The sequence below is a fragment of the Sinocyclocheilus rhinocerous genome, unplaced genomic scaffold (genome assembly GCF_001515625.1).
Source record: "Sinocyclocheilus rhinocerous isolate Xijiao unplaced genomic scaffold, SAMN03320098_v1.1 scaffold85, whole genome shotgun sequence".
Classification (NCBI taxonomy): domain Eukaryota; kingdom Metazoa; phylum Chordata; class Actinopteri; order Cypriniformes; family Cyprinidae; genus Sinocyclocheilus; species Sinocyclocheilus rhinocerous.
In genome coordinates this window covers 2,816,827-2,840,579 of record NW_015649998.1, presented here as the reverse complement: position 1 = coordinate 2,840,579, position 23,753 = coordinate 2,816,827, and the positions used below count along the sequence as shown (strand labels likewise).

General features: G+C 36.3%; 1 protein-coding gene across 2 annotated transcripts in view; it reads right to left on the bottom strand.

The window, feature by feature from the left end:
• LOC107711117 (BMP/retinoic acid-inducible neural-specific protein 3-like) overlaps nt 1-23,753 on the bottom strand; it is a 31,187-nt gene that overhangs the window by 5,690 nt on the left and 1,744 nt on the right. The window contains exons 1-6 of one of the 2 annotated variants that reach the window (XM_016516066.1): nt 22,979-23,169; nt 13,829-14,016; nt 12,872-13,056; nt 5,717-5,822; nt 4,734-4,970; nt 1,842-2,064 (exon numbers count right to left, since the gene is read on the bottom strand). In XM_016516066.1, the coding sequence (XP_016371552.1) occupies nt 1,842-2,064; nt 4,734-4,970; nt 5,717-5,822; nt 12,872-13,056; nt 13,829-14,016; nt 22,979-23,169 (1,130 nt within the window). Of the gene's footprint in view, nt 1-1,841; nt 2,065-4,733; nt 4,971-5,716; nt 5,823-12,871; nt 13,057-13,828; nt 14,017-22,978; nt 23,170-23,753 lie in introns of those variants that run through there. The other variant, XM_016516064.1, reaches the window with a different exon arrangement.

Below are 23,753 nucleotides of genomic sequence, written 5' to 3'. Positions count from 1 at the left end.
CCACTAACTCCTGAAATGATTAGATGGGACAGTCTCTATCATTTCAGAGAGGCTGGGACTTCAGCCAAGGTACTAGACTTAACCCAATTATGCTTGCCACAATTGCCCTCAGATATGGACTGAGTAGTGTGTTAAAGGCTTTTCTTAATTAATTAGTTTGGAGGACATGCATTTTAAATCTCCTATTAGTTCATCCATTTGGGAAAAGATCAAGAATAAAGATTCAGTTCAACAGCACAATATATGTATGTGACATCGTGACAAATAAAGATGTTATAGGAGAACTCAGGGTTTAGCCTTTGGATTTTCTTAACATTTTGTCATTCTGTGAAAGAAAAAAAAATTACAGTAAGGTCTGCTAACATCAGTTAATGCATCAGTAATCATGAACTAATAATAAACAATACTTTTTCTGCCTTGGGTAATGTTAATTTTTTCATATATATTGATACATTTTTAATATTTCAAGTTTTATAAGGGTCAAAATAGGGGTTTTCAAGCATCACAATTGTAAAAGTTTAATACATATTTTAATTATAATGTATCCTTTTTATATTAGAAAGTGTCCTGTTTAATTAGATTTTTTTTTTTCTGAGCAAAAAATAATGATTCATACATTTTTACCCTGATTTACAAAATAAAATAAAAATCTTCTTGGGCATATTTACAATAAGAATCATTAGATTACAACAAAATACTCTATTTAAAGAGTGCAGCCACCAAAAAACGAATTCATTGTCATTTGAAATCTTTACCAATCTTTGCCACTATTCTTCAAATCCACTAGTTTTTACCCATTTTTCAGGATTAAGTTTTTAATCATTTAAAATCTAATACAATTTAGTATGATCACTTTTTCTTTTATTTAATAATATATAAAGTAGAGGTCAGGATAAGTACATTGTTTCATTTTTACATAAATATTTTATGCTGAATGATGATGGAATAATATTTCACCCAAATTTTGATATTTTATTTTCACAAAAGTTATTTGGAACATTAAAGTAGACACTTTACTGGCATTTAAAATGTTTTCTATGTATTTAAAATCACTTTTTTTTTATTTAATTTGATGCAGACACCAAAATGGGATGTCTCATAAGCAAGCATTGGTTATATGAACAAACATTTATTCAATAATTGTATTAATATTATTTTTATTAATAATAATAAACTACCTTAATGTTTGTTTTTATTAATGCCACGCCAGCTTGGCTGTTTTCATGGTGAAAAAGAAACTTCAGTAATTACAATTTAAAATCAACAGAATAAAACAAATCTTAAACTAGAATGCTATAAAAACTATATTTAATTGTTTGTTCATGATACCTAATTCCTGTTAACAAACGTAACCTTATTGTAAAATGTTACCAGAAAAGTCAATGAATCCTTTAGGAAGCAATGAGAAAGTATTTTTACATTTTAGTCCCTTAACAGGCCCATTTTTACTAAAGATTCTGAAACTAAATTTGGATAACCACTTTACAATCCTTTTACAGATCCATTTTTCTAAAACTAAAAATAAGAAAGATTTCCTGAAACTAAATTTGGGTGAACTTGATTAAAAACATTTTCAATGGCATCAACAGAATAAAACAATTCTTAAACCAGCTTAAATAATGCTGTAAAACCTGTTGTTAATTGTTTGTTTATGATACCTAATTAACTGATGTTAAAAAATGGAATCTTGCTGTAAAATGTTACCAAAAATAAAGTCTGTTCAACCCTGAATCCTTCAGGAAGCAATGACAAACTATTTTTCCTCTCTCATCACTTTACAATCAATTATAAATACGGACATTTCCATTTATAACCCATTAGGAACATGGCTCATCTCTTACCTCTCTCTGGGCACAGATATTTTGGGCTGAGTCCGACACCTTTTGCAGAGTTTGAAGAGTTTGCCGACAATCCGCTGTGCTTTGCTGAGCAGCTGTTGAGTGCTAGTCTCCAGCAGCTGAAAGCGTTGTTGAACACCAGGGTCCATCTTCCAAAAGTACTGCACAGCAGATGTGTTCAGAGCATAGAACGTTGGTAATCTCCTCACAAAATTTTGGAAGTCCTCTAGAAAGGCAGACAAGTGTTGAGAATAAATTACTGGAATGGCTTTGCCTTATGTCGGGGAAAAAGAAATCAGTCATGTTTGATAAAAATGAGTCAACAGTGAAACTGGGGGTGGAAGGGGAGCAGGTGGAACGTTATTTTCATTCCTTTGATGAAAATTGAAAATTGTCCTGTGTGATTGAACACTGATAGGCGAGGACAGCAGGGCATTTTCAATGAATTGCTAAGAAACGCTAAGCCTTTTCTAAGAAGGACTGGCTGATTTTGAAGGAGCACATGCGGTTCGACTTCAACAACAACAAAAACATTAAGTTCTGACAGTATAGCAAGTCGTTAAAGCAAAGCAGAATCATCTCAGCCACACAAATGTCTTCCAGCGGAGGGAAGTTCATTTTCATTCGTGGCGAGAAAAATCGATAGCCGTGTTATGGTGCTCAACGCCCCAATCAATGCTACCTAACATCTAACAAGAAATGATCTCAGTGGCTATAATTAACAGCACAGATCCTCATCATAGCCTGACAATTCCAGTCTGTGCAGAATTGGATTTTTCATGCAATCAAACATTAGGTAATTGAAAATATTACAAGTTCCATTTTTAGGTATCCATTGATCGGTACAAGTCGCCAAGTTTTGTCTTGATGAGGAATTTCATTACAAGACAAAAACTCTGTGATGCCCCGACCGAATAGAGAAGTGGACTGCTAGATGATCTTGCTCCAGCAGATGATTGTTGTTTATTTATTTGGTTTACAGTCATTAGGCAGTGGTTTTTCACTCCCTGCTGTTGCTGCAGGAGGTAGAGCTCCAACATGGCTGTGATGCACACAAAAACCTGCTCTGTGCTGGCTCAGTGCCAAGTCCAAAACGCTGCTTTACCACAATGACAATGACACTAGATCCCAGGAAGCACTTCCCACTATTTCCTTGTCAGCCATCAAATGTTACAAGGTGACAACAATCACTGTGTAATGTCACCCCACTATGTGTCAGGGATATTCACAGATCTAAGCGGCACGATGGAATTAACTTGATGCTGGCATGCCTCGGGTCTTACGATTAATTTCCAAAAAAAAAAAAAAAAAAGTCCTAACTATAAAACCTTATGCAAGACAATTATGCTATGTTTTTCACTCCTAAAAAATTCTCATTCGCCTATCCCCTTATGATAGTATCCATAAAAGGAACATTTTTATTCGCTCTTTTCCATGCAATTATTCTCCATGGGGACTAAGAGATTTAACTCAAAAAGGAATAAAAGAATCATAAAAGTGGTCCATATGACTCTGTTTAATTAAGTTATACAAAAACATACAAAAGACTGACATTTAAGTCATTATTCACTGGGTTAGTGAGAACTGCCAAGAACCATATCAGCCATGAATCAAAAAATCATTCAGACTGGTTTTTAAATCAATTCATTCTAAGTTCTGAGTCAAATAAATAATATGTTCATAAACTGATACTTCTCCCATGAGCATGACAGAACATACATTTATGGCATGCTTGTTGTAACGTGGCTGACGAGACGTGAGACGTGCGGATCCATGTGCAAGCTTTATTCACAGGCGTGGTCAGAAACAGGCATGGGTCAGACAACGGCAAACAGGAATATGGTGGACAAGACACAAGAATATTCCTAGGGCGAGACTAAAGGGATAAATCCAGGAAACCAGGCAAGGATCAGAAACCGAGAAAACAGACAAGGCAAGACTAGGCTAAGGCAGGGTAAACTAACGAGGGCTCTGTAGTGTAGCTATCAAATGATAAGCGCTAAACAATACTCGGCACCGGGAAGGGATCAGAGTGAGTGTTAAATAGTGAGTGAGTGATATGAAACAGCTGTGTGCAATCAGTGCTGTGTGCAATCAGTGCAATGAATGATGGGATATGTAGTCCGGGGTGATATGCAACAGTGTGTAGTGCGAGAGTCAATGAAAATGGAAAGGGTGACCTCTGATGGCTAGCAGACGGAAGTTCATGGACCGGATACGTAACAGAGCCCCCCCCCAAGGAGCGGCTTCCAGACGCTCCAAACCACTTTACGATTCCGGAGGGACTCATGATACTCATGAGACTCATGATAATAAACTGTGACTCGATTTGACTCATGACGATCAACTGTGACTAGACTCGACTCAGGAAGATCAACTGTGACTAGATTTGTCTCAGGAAGATCAACTGTGACTTGACTTGATTCATGAAGATCAGGGCGATAAGCGCATACAATACTCGGCAGTTAGAAAGGAGTGAGATTGAGTGTTAAATAGTGAGTGAGTGATATGAAACAGCTGTGTGCAATCAGTGCTGTGTGCAATCAGTGCAATGAATGATGGGATATGTAGTCCGGGGTGATATGCAACAGTGTGTAGTGCGAGAGTCAATGAAAATGGAAAGGGTGACCTCTGATGGCTAGCAGACGGAAGTTCATGGACCGGATACGTAACACTTGTGTCCTTCTAGAAGATTGGAAGGTTTAGTCTCTCTACTATTTCCAATTACATGGGACAGAGAAGACAGTAAATACAATTCTTAAAAAATTCTCTTTTTGTGTTTTACAGAAGAAATTAAGTAAATTAAGACATTTTTTTAATTGATTTTAATTATTCACCATGTTCCTTCAAAAAGTTACTATTATATTTTAAAAATATAATATTGCAGAATCTTACCAGACTCTTCAAACTCTTGGTTGGCTTGCATCCATGATTCTCTGATGAGTTTCAGACTGTCCTGCATAGCCTTCAGGTCTTCACTGGGACAGTTGCACTGGGGATAATCAACACTGCATTTGCACCAGCAGTCATTATCCCGGCACACAAACTCGCCCTCGGAGTGGCAGCCAATATAACTGAGAGCTGCCTCCACAAATCTGCTCCTTAGGTATTCTGGCAGAATGGCCTGAAGCCCTAGAAGAAGACAAAATTATATAAAAATACATAATATGCATTAAAAAATGAAACCAGTATACAGTACACTACCTTGGAAAAGTTTGGGATCAGTTTTTTTTTAACATTAAATTGAACAAAAAAAAGTACTTAAAAAAACACTAAAAAGTATCAGTTTTCTCAAAAATATTAAGCAGAACAACTGTTCTCAACATTGATAATAATAAGAAATTTTAATGAGCACTAAATCAGCATATTAGAATGATTTCTAAAGGATCATGTGACATTAAAGACTGTAATGGCTGCTGAAAATTCTGCTTTGCCATCACAATATAATAAAATACAAAACATTAATTATTTTATTGTAATTATGTTTTCATAATATTACAGTTTTACTGTATTTTTGACCAAATAATTTTATTTTACTGTATTTTTGACCAAATAATTCAGCCTTGGTAAGTAAAAGAGACTTATTTTAAAAACATTTAACAATCTAACCAACCTTAAAACTATTGAATTGTATAATAAAATACTGGTTTAACTTAAAATATTTTTAGTATTATAAGTATATATAAGTGTCTTTCAAAATATATTTTCATAAGCTACATTTCCTTGAAACCTTTACAGCCTAAGTGTGCTTTTACAACAAAAGAATATTTCTGTGAACACGCTGCTGCCTCTTTCAATATCAGCATAGAAGAATGAAATTAAACAAGTGATAATATCATTGGAAAGTCTGGGATATAGTTAAATAATACATGCGCTACCTTGTAGATGAATCTTGTTTTCAGGACTCTGAACCAAAACGGAACTGACAGAATCGAGGTTGTCATAGTTACTGCATCCAAGAGGGCCTGTCCTTGTTTCGGTCACCTTAAGGGAAGACAAGAGAAAGCACATGACAATACTCTGTGCAAAACAGAGACAGAAATGACACTGAGGCCATTAAATATGCAGAGCAGGCAGATGACTGTCCTGTGAAATCAAAGTAACATAGATTTATCCAGTGCTTATACAAGCTCAAAAAAGGCATATTGTTTTAGACACAACTACACAGAATTGCTGGTAGAATATAAGAACCATATAATAACTATGTTGTAAAGGAGCTCAACAATATAACGACTGCACCGTTACACCAAGGACATGAATTTTATTGAGAAAGCTACGGTATTATTTGGACCAAATTCACTAACGTATTGAAGGGCAATATTTCACAGTGAACGTAATGCACTTTCAGTGTACGTAAATAGTGAAGGGTAATGGACCTGTGGCTGAATGCGACTTGAATTTTACAATCAATTTAGTACATATCAACATAGATATTTCAAGTCCAAAATAGCTGCCGTTGTGGAACTATGTATTATATTGAAAGGCACAGTATATACTGAAAAGAAATGCAACTGTTAGAAGAAATGGTTGTAAGTCAAATGAATTAATGTTCCAGAGCAGACAAACAGGTATACGTACGAGTAGAATATCCATATCACTGACAAAACTATCGACACGGTATCTTTGTTCCCATCCAAGATTTGTGTTAAAATGGTGCACAATCGCAGCTCAATCATTCCTGACAAAAGCTTCAGTTTTTTCCCTGACAAAAGTCACTGTATATCAAGGCACGGCTGACACATGGGAAGAAAACGCACTGCCTGTGGGCAAATATATCACCCTACCTGTCACTTACAAATTGTTCTCTGTTCTACATTGTCTTCTTTAATATTTCCCCCGGTGAGTGAATAAAAGTCTCCATGTCGTGTTTGTAGATTAATGGTGACCCGAGATTTCCGTCAGGCGAAACTAACTTTTCTTCTTTTGTGTTGGAAGAAAAGTTGCCTTTATTCGACATCTACTCAAGGGTCACTGGATAAACAGTGAAGCGGATAAAATTAGACAAAGTAAACACTATAGTGAACCCTCCAAGCTGAACACAGTTGCTGTCATTGCAAGTGAACCACTGAAAATGACTGAGGACCTGGAAAAGCCAAGGAAGCATTTCTAATGTCTTACACAAGCAGCAAATCCCCATTATCGAGAGCTGCTTTATTTAATTTCCATTCAGCGTGTTGAAATAACTTTCAAGCCAGTGAGAGTGGTGAAAGCCGAATCAGGAGGAAAAGCACAAGTTCAGCAAGCCTACCGCTGGCATTTCCATTCCTCTTATTGACGCGTCCACGCAATTAATTAAAGTCCAAGGAGCCTCTACAGGGATCAGCAGATTAATTTCTAACAAAGACAGATGTCCGACTTAAAGGGAAAATTGACCAATTGCAAGTATAAAGATGGGTTTTTCTATGCATAGCAATGAGCCGGCCCGCAACAAGGGCCCGATGGAGCGGAGCATGTGCAGAACTTGGGCTTTCTATAATGAAACGGAGAAAAATGGAGAACTGTTGCTGCAGCTAGTGCATCTGAATTGGAAATTCGGAATTTACCTGAGTGTGCACTATGTGCCATCCATTATAGATGCTGAGTACAAACCATGTGCACTGAAAATTGTGTATTTTTTCAAATTATCTGCAGTGTTTTATTTGTGCTGACTACATCAGAACTTCTAGCAGCAGGCTTTAATGAGATCAGTAACTGGCATAAGGGTCGCTTCAGTGTGGCTGCGACTGAAGGGATGTATTCAAGGAAATGGGTCAGTTGTGACTTGTAACATTCACTCTCAATCACTCTGAAGTTCATAAGACTGTTCCCTCTGTCTTTATTAAAGAAGACCTGGCGCCCACGCTCCTAGATGTGTCATTCTATACATAGTTACTGTGTCTTACTGCCAGCTAAGAGACTCAAACACTGCACTGTAAATAGAATGGATAATAATCACAGCACATACGCATCACTTTTAAAGCTCACTTGAAAAAAACAAAACAATTTGCATACCCTGCCTGGTGTGTAAATAAAGAAAAATGTTCCACAGAAAAACATGACAATAAGACGGTAAAAATCCTTTAAAAGTGACTAAAATGATTTGCTAAATAAATATTAGCCATCCATTGCATTTCTCAAACAGTAAATGAGGAAAATCAGACAGTTCTGTAATTCCCACCTGTGATTAATCCAACAAAGACTGCGGAAAATATCACTGAGTGGGCCTGCGTAGCCACATATTTGAATAATAATGGATTTTAAGATGCCGATCCCAGCTTTTTTGATACGTTAGAAATGTCATCAATGTTTCATAAGCACTGGTGCTTATTATACAAATGCTTTATACAAAGTTCCGGTTAGAATGGGGTCTGTATTTAATCAGAGAGTATTAGTCAATAGGCATTTTCCTGTTTGCATCAGGCATGTTTTTACACTGCATTGAAACAATCTTTGAGATATTCGAGCAGCTGTTTTCATAAAAAGGCCCTTTCCGGTGGGTTAGCGCATCCTTCGTTTCAGTGGGCGCAATGGGGGAAGCTTATCATTGGAGGAAAATGTGCATTAGAATGGAATTATACCCTTCTCTACAGAAAATAGGACTTTATTGAAAGCAGCAGGGAATCCTCTGCGAAGCTAGTAGTGGTTAATGCTCTCAGCTTCAGCTTGTGAAATCTTAGAATGAAACACAAAGGCATGCTCTCTACAAGAGAGCTTCATCTGTGTGCATTAGCTGGAAATTCTTTTTGATTTTTCAAGCGTTCTTTCCTCGCAGCCGGATTCGGAAGTTCTCGCTCTGGTTTATGGCAGTTAAGAGGGAGAAACTGGGGGAGGTGTAGAGGTGCTGGCAGAGTTTTCATGCCTCCCAGCTTGTGCTCGGGATGCTTGACTGATGACCCAGGCAAACGTCAAAGCACTACCAGTGGCAAAATGCCCAACTCTTTCTCTGAATCATAATCTTTCATAAAGTTTTCTACAGTTCATATACTCTGCCACTGAGTTGGTGAGAGAATTCATATCATGCAAAATGTATTCCACTGCTTAACAGAGAAAAATGTGGTACGAGTATGCATTGCATAGAAGAATGCGGAATAAAAAAATTTAAAAAGAAAAATGATTGTATTATTGAGTAGTATTAAAAAATAATGTGTATTATTATTTAATGCATTTGCCTTATTTAAAGAGAGAGTTCACCCAAAAATATATATTTTTTTTTATTCTTTAGAGAAATCACATAATCACCATTATGTTGTTCCAAACCTGTATGACTGACTTTCTTCTGTGGAACATAAAAAATTTATGTATTTTGAAAAATTTTAGTAACCAAACAGTTTAGGTTCCTATTGACATGTCCTTTGGACAAAAATACAAAGAAAGTCAATGGGAACCAAAACTGTTTGGTTGCCAAATTTTTTTTTAAATAACCTATTTTGTGTTTGGCTTTTACACAAGATGTGTAAAAGATGACAGAATTTTTATTTCTGGACGGACTATACCTTTACAGGAGCCCTGTTATGCCCCTTTTTACAATATGTAATATAAGTCTAAGGTGTCCCCAGATTGTGGCTGTGAAGTTTTAGCTCATAATACCCCACAGATCATTTGTTATATCATTTTGAAAATGCATATTTTGAGTGGAAGCAGAAACATGCTGTTTTCGTGCATGTCTCTTCTAAATGCAATGAGCTTCTGCTCCCACTCCCTTTTCCATAATAGGGCTGTGCCTTTACAGTTCGTACCTCAGATACTCTGCTAAAAAACACCTGTTTGGTTTTGATTATTATGTCTATAGCGCTGAAATCATAAACCATATTAGTTTAAACTTCTGATATACGTTTTTTTGAGCGCACACATCCGAAACACACGCACAGAAAGCGGCTGTCACACGGCATTCAAGTACTAAACTAAGTTCTCTTTCATGTCTTATTGTGCTTAAACCGTTAAATACATAGAGGTTTACGCTAAAAACACACGAGTTACAAAAACAGTTGGTTATGCCTGTGAAGGTAAACAGCTGGGAAAGAAATCGCATGTTTATATTAGATCTGTGTGGCAGCAGCGTAATATATAGTAAATAAATCAATAAATCCACTGCTCTCTTGTCTCCTCTGAGTCTGTGGCTCTAAACAGTGTTCTGTGCTCGTCAGGGCAGCCAAAGACAGAACAGTTAGCATGTTTTGCTTGAACATTCGCCATGGCGTTAGAACTGGTACAATGTTGTCGCTTGGGAAAAATGGCGGCGCCGTTGGTGGAAGCCTGCAGATTAAGGGGCAGTAATATTATATTAAGATCCCTTTTCTACATCACAGGGGGAGCGAAATCTGAGCAGCTCAGTTTTTTTTCACAAGCTTGCAGCAAAAGGCTTACCAAAAAATTTACTGGGTTGTTCTTTTTCACGTTTTCTGGGTTGGTAGATGCACCAAGATCTGATTATAGCACTTAAACCCGGAAAGAGTAAAAATTTTCATGAAATGCCACCATTAACACATTAGGGTATACTATATTATTATCCTAATATGTTAAATAAACCAAATATGTACAGTGAAAAACTCCTTACTTTTTTATTTCAAATCAGTCTAGAGTAGCATTTGGTTACAGTTTAGTCTTACTTAATTAACCTGACAAATATCTTTGGACAGATTACAGAAAAAAAATACAGTGGGTGACGATGAAATGCATTGCACAGGGAGCTCAGTAGGACATAATTTATTTCTAATAAGAGCGACAAACAAGTCACAGAATTTAGATCAGAATAGAAAACTGATGCAGATGAGTAGTATATAAAAGGAGTTTGTGTCTGTGCAGGCAGTGTCTCTGTGACATCTGCAACACGGGGGTATGATCAATTAATCAATATTGGATTGTTCAAATGAATTGATTAATCCGAAAATTGATATTTTTACTGATCTCCATTCATTAGAAAATCAAAGTTCTAATGAGTCCTTGACCCACTGCCTAGTGTTCACCCAAGCCTATAAATTCTGGCCACTTAGCATGATGGCTTGCAAGTATATCACCAGAAGGCATGTCAGGAGACATCATGCGACCTGAATACTCCAACCATCCTTAAGTATCTAAACATGCTCTGATTGTTATAAACCTCAACTAACACTCCTCCTTCCTGTAAATCAAAATGAAATGCTGGGATGGATGTCAACTGCCACTCACACCATTTTCTGTCCACCGTCGTCTCTGACTGTGGAGGTTAAAGATTCATTTATTATTGGCAGTGGAGAAAATCCTCCTCATAAGTCTCTTATTCATTAGAGCCTGACACCTCGCTTATATTCAAAATGGCTGATGAATGGGCTGGGCTCTCAAAGAAATTATTGAAATGGAACAAATAATTTGTCACACTGATGCATAATTCCACCAGCACCTTCATATACCCTCCCCCAAGAAAATAGCTCTTCCATTTGAGCAGACCACTCTCGCTCAAACGTTGTATGTTTGCCACAGAAAGAATCGCCAGTTTGGTGTAGAGAGCCTTTGTATTCACATCCGTCTTCATCCACGTGAGGTAAAAATCCATGGGCTGAATTAAAGACTGCTGATCCTAAGAATATTTCACATCAATCACCTGAAATGCCAGGCAAATAAAGGCATCTAAAAGGACCCCCATCTGCTCACTTCAATCAAGATAGCTTATAAGCTCTTAAGCTAAGACACTTGCTGTCAGGAGGCAATGTGTCTTGCTCCCGGTAAATACAAATCAACTACAGTGAAGTAGGGTTGGGAACAGAGTTGCATTCTTTTAAATACCGGAACTGACTGATGCTGTCTGTTCTTCCAACGATGCTGACTGAATACCATACTAACCGCACTACTAATAGCACTATCACAACACGGCTAGTCCAGTTACAGAAGGACTCATTCTCATAAATTATGATACATACAGTGCAACCAGTGCAGTCCGATTCTTGAATGAATGACTCTTATGAACCGGTTCTACGGTACAATAGTGACAGTTAATATATTTATAATGTTACAAAACATTTATATTACAAATAATTCTTACAATTTTTTTTTTTTTTCTGTTATATTCATCAAAGAAAAAGTTTATACCAAAATATTAAGCAACATTAAAAATAAGAACACGTGTTTCTTGAGCACCAAATCAGCATATTAGAATTATTTCTGAAGGATCATGTGACACTTAAGACTGGCGTAATGGCGGCTTCGCCATTACATCACAGGAATAAATTACAGTGATGTAATAGCATAACAGGAATAAACTTTAAAATATATTTAAAAAGACTAATTTTACATTGTAATATTTCACAATATTACTGTTTTTACTGATCAAATAAATGCAGCTTTGGTGAGAATTGGAGACAAACAAAATGTTTTAGAAATACTCTGGAGAAATACCCCCCCAAATATCACTTGTTTAAAAGCATTAAAAGAATATTTAATGGAGTCATTAAGGAACTGTAATCATTAAGAGGATTCTGAATCGTCAAACTATTTACAATTCCCATCCTTACAATGAGGTCAACAAAGATTAGTACATATGACAGATATTAATACAGAACCATCCTGTTTTTCAAACCACCATTCTAACTTTAATTTTCCAACATGTATTTAGGAGTGCATAGAATGCATTGTGCAGAAGGCATTTAACTCATGTAGTGCAGAGTATGTGGGCTGCTGTTTCAAGCACAATCACTGACCTGACACATATTGCTTGCTACGGGTAACTTGTTTTGGGTTAACTGATATATGATGTGTCAAAGAGCTTAAACCTGAATATGTGTTTAAAAAACAGTGCCTTTCAAACACAATTTAACTTAATCAAATGCTCCTCTGTGCGCACACACATCATTTTGTTCAAACCTGTGATTCATTAATACCTCATAATTTCTACAACCAAGAACAAAAATGAAGGAAAAACTGCTGTGCTTCTCTAACATTTAACCCACTTCTTTTGATCTCCGAATGATGCAGCTGCAAAACAATAGAAACAACCGAGCTCAAGTGCAACTCCTTTCCAAAAATAAGCACTCAAACGGGGGGTCAGGTCCCCAGGTCTGTGCGCATCTAGGCCACAGGGTTACCTTGATGGCAGTGGAAGCAATCTGGAGGTGGTGCAGTTTGCGCAGAGTGCTCTCTCTGTCTATGAAGTAGGAGGCAGCCAGCTGGTGCAGGGCCTCCAGAGTCACAGCCGTGCCATTTGAGTCAGTCAGGTCCGCCGTCCGGCTTAGCCTCCTCTTGTCCACAAATATAGTCAACGCCTCCTCACCTGCAACAGGGCAAAGCAACATAAAAGAGTGAGGAATTCTGGGGAAAATGGCTTCATAAAGTCAAAAAAAAAAAATTATGTTAGGAAAAGCGAAGCAAGGGAATTATCTATACAGTGAATGTCTAAGATGAAGGGAATAGAAAATGGACAATTTATCAAATAAAATATAGCACTTATAAATAATGAGAAAGTAAACTGTCATTAAAATCCTGTTTAAACTTTACATAATGCTGTACAGATGCATAGTTCATGAATACTGAGTATATATGAAAATGTATCAATTAAAGATAAAGTTTCATGTTAAAGTTTTTAATGAAATCTTATTAATATGGCTGTCAAACGAATGAAGTATTTAATCGCAAATAACATTGTGAATTATTGAGTTCAGCAGTGTGTGGATGATGCACATAGAAGAATATATAGATATATATAAAGACACCAGAAAGTACTGTAGATTTATGCGACAGATGTCTTTGTAATTAATGTTTGTGCAAATGACCATGTGTTACAACTGTGGCATTTTTTTAAACTTGTTTTTTAATCTCTTTTTTTTTTTAATTCACAGATATCAAAAACAGATGTCAGAGCTCTAGACTTTCATGTGTTCGCATTTGCAGACATTGGTTTGGCTAAAATGTTTTTGAATAGTGGGGGTTTTGAAGAATGGATGTGTGGTTAAAGAAGGAAGTAGAATAAAATAAAAAAAAAAGGCAGATAAAAGTGTCTGCCAAAATGCATAAATGTAAATGAACAGTCAGCTTTGTTCAAGTACCTCCGAGTGTAGCTGAAAGCAGAAAGTGTGTGCCATATTTCCTGATAATGTTCTCGGTAATGGCACCGAGGGTGGGTCTGCGGCCCAACTGTCTGATGGTCTGCATGAACTCTGGATCGAGGGGTAGAGCCACGCCATTGTCCTCTCTCTCCAGAGCCAGGCTGTTCACCTTCCAGCGCCCAAACTCTCTGCAAGGTCACGCAAAAACACACACACATACACCCTATTTGGAAATGTCCTTCATTTGAGCCACAATAGACACAGGAGGGAGAAATCCTGAACATCACTTTTTCAACAGCTGGGAGAGTTTGTTTTAATATCTGGTTCAATGTAAGCCACAGTACAGTTTAAGCTTTTTTGAAATTGCCATCCTGTATATTCCCCAAACAAAACAAAAAAAAATGTTTAAAGAGAGGTCTGAGAAACCTTCACGCAGCTTGAGTACAACGCATATTCAGTTAAGACCTGCTGAGGAGAAAATGCGATGACTGCACGACCCCCGTGCCTGCAATTCAAATCATATTATGCATTCTCTTTATTTTTTTCCAACTTCAGCTTTAGGAATTGCTCTGGACTGCTTTAAAAGCTGTTGTCCTCTACATAATGGTGCAATTTGTTTTGTTTTGTTTTTTTCCTGTGACTTTTGCACTGAAGATGGGCTGACTGGGACTAATCTGTAACAATGGCAAGCTTCTTTCTTTCACGGATAAATGGTAAGAGGAGTCTGTTCGATGAGAACAGATGGAATTTTGTTTGAGAAAATCAGCTGCCACTATCCTTTTTCTGTCTGTCATTTACAGCAAAAGCTGTTCAGCACAATACAGTTAAATGTTCCTTATATAACTTTTAGCGCTGCAACTTTATTTAATACTTCAGAATATAGAGAAAACTTTAAAAGAATGATCATCACTATATTGAGTTGCTTCCACTATGTTACTATTAATTTGGTATGATAAAAGAAAATACTAGCTAAGAAATGCAGAATGCAAAACACAAAGTGTCAGTGCTGGCCTTCATATTTTAGCATATTACAGGGATAGTTCACCCCAAAATGAAAATTTTTCATCATTTACTCAACCTCAAGTTGGTTCAAAGTTTTTTTTTTTTTGCTGAACACAAAATAATATATTTTGAAGAATGTTGGTAACCAAACAGTTGACGGTAGCCATTGACTTCCATAGCATTTCCCCCCCATATTATGGAAGTCAATGGCTACCGCCATCTGTTTGGTTATACATTCTTCAAAATATCTTCTTTTTTGCTCAACAGAAGAAAGAAACTCAGGTCTGGAACAACTTGAGGAGAATTTTCATTTTGAAATTATTTTTCTCTTTAATCTTTTTAATATAATTTTCCTCTACTTTATTTTACAGTACATGCAATTACTTGCAGTGTACTTACCTAAGAAAGTACTGTAATATAAGGTAACTACATGGCTTAAGGTTAGGTTTAGGAGTAGGTTCAGTGTTAGTACCTAGTTATGGTAATTACTATAATAAGTACATATTATGTACATGCGGAACAGGACTGTAATATAAAATTCTACCCTAACAAGATTACAGAAGCTGGGGAAAGGCATTTTAAGAACAATGTGCATTTAACAATCATTTAAATTTTTATTAATGTAAAATAGTAAATTATTTTATTTAAAATTAATTGCATCTTATCTATTTTGTTGACTCAATCTAAAAATACTGTATGCAAATCTCTAACCTGAAAATTGATCTGATGAATAAATCTCAGACAAATGTTGTCACAAATGTCAAAATTTAGCAGAGCATACCCTAGGGGTCATTTTGCCTCATTATACCCTATATATTATATTACAGAATATGGCTTGCTAAGTGTGTATCTAAATAATAACAGATGACACTTATTGACAGTGGAAAGACAATGAGACAGAGAAAGACAAATGGAAGGGAAGAGGGACAGAAAGAGACGAAATGGAGAGAGAAAGTATGATCGACACTGTGGTGGTTAAGTTGTATTTACAACACTGTTCCAGAACAGTTTAACCCAAATATCCAGATATGTGCAGCACAATTTATGGAGGACGTTTCCTGATCCTGCTGTCAGAACAAAAGTTCTTGATGGACAGTTATGGATGGAGCTGGAGGCTAATCCACCACTGAGCCCACGCTACAGCCTCACAGCAGGAGAAGGCATATTGAAGAACTACCTGCCAGACTTCCCCACAGAGACCCACGGCTACACAGAGTCAACGGTGAGAACATGCTCCAGAGGAAGCAGTCTGAAGCCAAAGGGAGACCGAGAATGTCACAGTACAAGCAAATGAGACCAGCTTGTTATAATGTCAGCTCTGTGTTTGAAACATCCGGATTCTTACATTCTGTCTTCATTAAGAAGAATGAGTCAGATTTATGCAACATTTTTGCAATATTATGCAACACGCTCTAAATGAGATTTGTGGATAGGTTTTGTGTTAAGCTAAATTACATTCGATTATTAAATTAATTAGTTTCAAGTTGGCTAAAAATTTAATGTGATTAATTATAAAAAAAAAATTAACACAAAAAATAAAATTGGAACAATCAATCATGCTCCATTCAATATGTAATTTCTGTAATACAGGATTTTCCATCCATCTAGTTTGAACTATGATATTAATATTTTTGCGAGTTCACAGACAGATGTAGGTATCACGCCTCACCAAACCACATTTACAGAAAGCAAGAAGTACAAAATGAGTAAAAAGCTGTTCACACAGAACACATTTTCACATTCAAAAACAGTTAACCTAGAAGTGCAATGGAATGGAACAGAAATCAAAGGGTCTCAAGAACCGTTTTTAAAAGTTGGGTCATTTTTGATATGGCAAAGGGCACTTCTCACCACAGTTTTGAATTTTTTATACAAGTGGAAGAAAAGGGGAAAGAGAGAATTCAAAACTGCATGCAACAAAATTCAGATGTATGCAAATAAATGCTGTTCAAAAGTTTGGGGTCAGTGATACTTTTATTCTGCAAGGACAGTAAAGACCTTTATAATGTTAAAGGGGTCATATGATGCGATTTCAATTTTTCCTTTCTCTTTGGAGTGTTACAAGCTCTTGGTGCATAAAGAAGATCAGTAAAGTTGCAAAGACTAAAGTCTCAAATCCAAAGAGATATTCTTTATAAAAGTTAAGAGTTAACCACGCCTACCTAAAACGGCTCGTTCTAACACACCCCCACATACCGGCATCAACAGTATGGTGAGGGGCGTAACATTTCCTTCACACACTTGAGGTATTCGGCCAATCATAACGCATTGGATAGCTGGCCAATCACAGCACACCTTGCTTTTCAGACCGATGAGCTTTGTAAAAATCGACGTGTTTCAAAAAGGCGGGGCATAGAGGAGAAACAATAATGTACAGTATCTGGAAAATAATGTTTTTTTTTTATTTTAAACCTCATAAACACATTTCATTACACCAAATACACAAAATAATGTTCTTTTTAGCAGCATCATATGACCCCTTTAAAAGATTTCTCTTTTAAATAAAGACTGTTCTTTTGAACTTTCTATTTATCAAAGAATCCTGAAAAAAAAAGAAGTATCATGGTTTCCACAAAACTATTAAGCAGCACAACTGTTTGCTACCTTTATAGTAATAAAAAATGTTTCTTGAGCACAAAATCAGCATTTTTAAAAATGATTTCTGAAGGATCATCTGACAAAGACTGTCTGCTGGAAATTCAGCTTTAGCACAGGAATATAGCCTATTACTTTTTAATAATATTTCACAGTATTACTATTTTATTGTAATTTTGATCAAATAAGTGCAGCCTTGGTAAGAAGAGCCTTTTAACATAAAAAAAAAAAAAATCTTACAGCCCCCAAACTTTTGAACAGTAATATTTATTCTGTAAGCTTGCAATACATTACATAGATTATTTGTATCTGCGGAAGCCAATTCATCTGAATTTGCACTCTGCACTGAAAATATATGTGCATGTTCTTTTGCATTTTTAATAACGTTTGAGGCTGGTATTTCACTACGTTGACCTACAAATCGGTTAACACACTCACAGCAAGGATGGATGGCATTTGTAGACTATCTGTGTCAGGCTGCAACTCAAGCAGTCCATAAATCTAGAAACTCTCATGTAATGAATGCTTGCTGCACGGAAACATGTCAAAAGGTGTCAGTCACTGATTGAGAGCCTGTTAGTCTGTCAGCATTCACAGAGAAAGCCATGTACAGTAGATGCACAACACTGCAACATTATACACACACATGCAATACATTACTTGTGGATTATTGTGATGTTTTTTTTCAGCGGTTTGAACTTTCATTCTGACGGCACCCATTCACTGCAGGGGATCCATTGGTGAGCAGGTGATGTAATGTTTCATTTCTCTAAATCTGTTCTGATGAAGAAACAAACTCATCTACACCTTGGATGGCCTGAGGGTGAGTATATATTTTTGCAAATGTTTATTTTTGAGTGAACTTCTCCTTTAAAGATTCTTTCTAAAGAAGTCTAATTACCAAAGCTGCATTTATTTGATCAAAATGATAGTAAAACAGCAATATTTATACAATTTAAAATACTTACATTTTAAACAAACTGGTCCTGTGATGCTACAGCTGAATTTTTATAAGTCATTACTTATTACCTCCATTACCTTCAGAAATCTTTTTTTTTTTTCAGAATTCTTTGATGAATAGAAAGTTAAAAAAGAACACCATTTATTTGAAATATAAATCTTTTGTAACTTTCCTTTAAAACATGTATATACTGTGTCATAGTCTTCCATCATGAACAACATCTACATGCTTTAACATGAAAACAAAGTGTTTTCTTGTTTTAAGTTGAAAATACTAACAAAACATTCAATGAAACCTTTTTAGACAGCTCTAATTTCAAAAGTCATATTAAATTATTATAGTAGTTGGTTTATTGCTGTTATTACTATTAATTATTACTATTATAGTAGCTGTGTTTATATTGTGGTCTTAACTTGATTTTTATTTCAAGACTAACCTGAGGCAAATTGAGAGCTCAGGCTACACCTCATTAGTTGTGTTTATCAAACACTTCTTCATGCTAACATTAATCTGCTGTAAACACGCTCATTAAGGCCTCACTCATTCCACGGCATAAGTCATTTAGGACTCAAGAAACTTTTTTGGACCTGAATTTAGAGCTAATTGGTCAACAAAGGACATTCGCTATATTCAAAGGGTATTTCTTCATACTGAAATATTGAGTCATCAAAGCCCCAGTCATCATCGCTCCTGTCAGTTGTGAGATATGACTTAACATATGCACCTCTGTGCACTTCCATCATTCAATTCCCATAAGGGAAGTCCAACAGCTCGTCTCTCTCAGTCGAGCTCTGGCCCTGATAAACTGAACTAGGAAAACAATCTACCATAGCAATGACCGAGCAGCCAGTAGGTGTTTTGTCCTTGATTGTGTTTCCAATGCAAGTGCAAGCATACTCAGGGGATATACATGTCTTGAAACATAAATAATGAGACGATTAGCTAGGGCCTGACGCTACTAGCCTGATATCTCTCTCTCCCTCTCCTTCTGTTGATCTCTCTCTCTCTCACACAAACACACACACTCCCACCCACCTTCTCTTGTTCTCTTATATAGGGTGAATTAGGGTATTCTGGGACACCCAATCTCTGTTGAATACATTTCTGATCTATGATAGCTTTATCAGATAGCTTTAGTATTCAGTAATACTTTACTTACATTTTTTATATATAATTTATTAAAAAGTATTTTAGCCTTCTTCGTGTTTTGGGGGTGGGGGGTGGGGGACTGGAGATGTTTTGACATGCCCTGATGTTTGTATTTATTTAAGCTACTTATAAAATATTAATGACTACAGTCTGATTACACTATATTCAGCACAAACTGTGCTTTAATAATATGTGACCAGCATAAATGCACATTTATGTTCTGTAACTCACCTTATAATGCATTGTGTGATTTCATGAATACTTATAACCACAGTTATAATACATTATCTATGCATTGTTACACTTTTAGAAAGTATAATGCAGTAAAGCACATGGCAAACAACCGATTTCAGATGTAAAAAAGGAATCTGCAAATATTGTAGCATTTTAACTTTCATTACAATTATTTATGAAAAGATATAATGCATTAGAATGTACATTCTACATAAAGGCTTCAAATGAAATGTTACCGCATATTCTAGTTGGATTGTTGTATGATAAAGTCCTATTTATTGGTATGAAGGTCAAAAATGCAAAGAAGCCCAAGATTGCCATAATTCACCCAAGTTGCTAGCTGATTTGATTGCTTTTGGAACTACTTCCCTTGGTGATGCAAAAATAAACAAAATAACTGACCATATTGTGTGTAAAATGTGAGTTATTCGAATTTAACTTCTTGTTCAAATAACCTTTGTAAAAGCAATATCGTGCTGTTGGATTTAAATTAAATTCTCCTTGACTTGTATAACATATAACTGGTGCAGGAAAATAATATAATAAGGACAAAATAAATCCAACAGTAAAGAAGAGGACTGCAATGCAACCATTTCATTCCATGAATGAAAAAAAAAAACTTGTCAAATATGCCATACCGGAAGCCCTTCATGTGTTTAATTTGAAATTCCACACCGGTGATCATCACAGTCTTTGCTTCAGTTTGATTTCCAGGACAACACCAAGATATATTCGTTTGATAAGAGCAGTTCAAAGAATTTCTACAGAACCTAGCTGTCAGTAATGTCCTGTACACAGTAGACACACGACTGCATTAAGTTAAATATCCCTGTAAAATAGCACAAAGTATAGAGCCACTAATTGAGCAATCAATGATCTGAGGCTTTTATGGAAAATCTTCAGACATTATTGTCGTTAGGCTAAACATTTTCCGTCTAAATCTATTTGAATTCTGAAGAGGCCAGAGGCTAATAGACCTCTAATGCTTCAGGCATTAATAACACTTATGGCTTGTACATTTTTTTAGGATGCATAATAATTCAATTATATTTATTCCTCTTAAACCCTTTCAGATGCTTTCTTAATTGGAAATCCTGATTTATTCAACATGGTCCTTATTCAAAGCTGGATAAGCAGCGGTCTGGCTATGTGCTATGGTTATATATGTTTTTAATTAAGCATTTTACAATTTTACTTTAAGATTAATTACATTAATCTTGAAAAATGTGAGCCATACGTTTATAGATTTTATCATATTCCTTAAATCCCTTAATATCTTCTTTTGTTTACAGTTTTATATATACAGACTTGTATACTGAAGTAATGACTTACTAATTAATAAAAAGGTAATAAACTGAAGCACCATCATCAACACGAGCACATTAAAGCAGACATTAAAGCCATACAGCTCAACTCTCCTGCTCTGTATACATAATTCAAGATATTTAAATATGTGGCCAATGCCATTTAGCATCTGAAAACACTAGCATATATTTTAAACACAACCAATTTTTTTTTAAATAAGATGCATTTAAATCTTCCTAATACTTTTAATTCCAGTTAAAGATCAAAAGTACACACGTCCTGTCTAATTCAGATGTAAAAAGCATCACAGGCTCTGTCGACTTTACACATCAAGTCCCATTCCAGAGTGCAGTAAAACTTCAGCAAGACAGTGTTTGCGTGGGAGAATTACTGCTTATCCTCATTGTTGCTCACACAGCTCTGGCTAAGCCTTGTGCTCGTGGAGCTTCGCTATTAGCATCTCTGGGAGGAACAAGTGAGCACGTATCTGCTCCGGCAACCTTTTCCGCTGCCATCGGCTCGTTGTCCGCCTCACCCATCCTCCCGTGCTGAACCCTCCCATCACACACTTGTCAGGCAGCATATGTCTGGTGTTTTATGAGATCCCTTTCATGCATCTGACAGGAAGGATAGACACTACTGACTCTTTACTGTACCCTCGGGCTCTGTTCAACCTTTGGCGGAAGGTAAATGGGGAGAATGAGAATATAACATCTGACACAAATTTACCTTCAATCTATGTCACCACACATACCTGTTACCACAAGCAAGTTCCTAACAAAATACAGTAGGTGTGTTGTCGCAAACGCAAACAAACTGCAGATGCTGATGTTGTACAATTTTGAGGCGAGAATTTTAGGGATTTATTATTCAGACTTCAGATTTTACAACCAAGCTGGTGGGACAGCGACTCAAGATTTATTGTGATCGTGTAATGAACACAGGTTTGAGTTGCTGAATATAAAAGCAGCGCTAGACTGTAAAAAAGAGAGAGAGAGAGTTTTCGAAGTTATAAATAAAAATTACTGGAGAACATTTTACAAAAAAATACTATTTCAGTCGTTCTACTTCAAAATTTCACACTTAATTCAACGTATTACCATTTCTTTGTAATTATTTGCGAAAATTTATTTCTGAGTGAAACTTGCTTCTACACTTTTCTCAGTGTACAAACCAATACAACATTGATTTTCAAAGTAGTCTATAAAAAGACCAAAGAAGAGATGATAGAATGCCTGACACATGCACACACACAAATAGGCTTATAAAACTGTTCCAACGTCACACATCATTATCTTTTCTCAAATGTCTCATACAAGTCAAAGAGTGTTAAGAGGCCAGGAAGCAGAATTGATTCTCTCTCAACTCAGATCTGTGGAAGATGCAAACCTGTCCCTCTCTGTACTGCCAGTGTGAAAGCAAGGTACTTAAAAGTCATTCAGGCACAAGGGATGTTGGGATAAGAGCCCTGTCTAGCATGCAAAGTAAAATCAGGTAGACTCGCACACACCAGCGCACACACACATGCGCACGCGAGCTGCAGGTTTCCACCAGCAGGGGGAGATCTGACATTGAGAAAGCACAACTGTACTTTTGTTGACTCCTATAGTATGCCTCTACCAAAAAAAATAAAGCCAGTGGAGCATTCACAGATACACACCATTTCCATCAGTACAGGCATGTGGCAATTTGCATATGGAAGTTTCTTTTCTGTTCTAATCTAAAGTTTACACACCAGTAAACAAAACAAGCCTGCCTCCATCAAAGTTTCTTGTTAACTTTGTTATATGGTAATATGTGTACAAATAAATTAAAAGCACCATATAATTCTGCATACCATGAAAAATTCCAACACATTCTACACACCAGTGGCAATAAATAACAGAAGTAATTATCCAACTCACCTGTAAATCTTATATTTGGTTGTGAAGCCCTGCTGATAACGCTCCACAAATTCTGCAAATTCCTGTGAGTGATGAAAAGGCCCTTTATCTGAAAGGAGCCACCCAAATGGACCAGCGGCATCATGGGAGGCTGCCACAGGGGCTAGAACCCAGCAGTGAAGGCTTAGTACAACACACACCCATAGACTCATTTGTTGACTCCTATAGTATGCCTCTACCAAAAAAAATAAAGCCAGTGGAGCATTCACAGATACACACGTATGTTGAGGAGAGAACGTCTGACTAACCCCAATGTTGCCATCTCCATCTGCACCTGGCAGTGTCAGTCAGGTTTAGTTCAGCCAACACTTTTCCCGCTTTTTTTCTCCTCCACTTTTGGGCTGTTTATCACTTCATCTAATCCTCAGCTCTAACACAGCACAAGTTCCCGCAACACCTCACCTCACATCAGTTGCAACTAATAATCTGGTATTAAAAGTTTCGAACCACACTTTGAACTTGAAAACAGTTGTCTAGTTTCTTAAAAACTCTTAAAGTGACTCCTCATGAAACACATTGTTCACCCAGCATATCAGTAACATTATAGCATATTAAAAATATTTTAACATTCATCAGTAACATTTTAGCATATTTGAAAAATTTTAATTACTACCTAGTTACTACTTTCCCCCAGTCCATATCGTCCATACATATTTACCGTATATATGAATACCAAAAATACCATATATATATATATATATATATATATATATATATATACATGGTCTCGTTTATA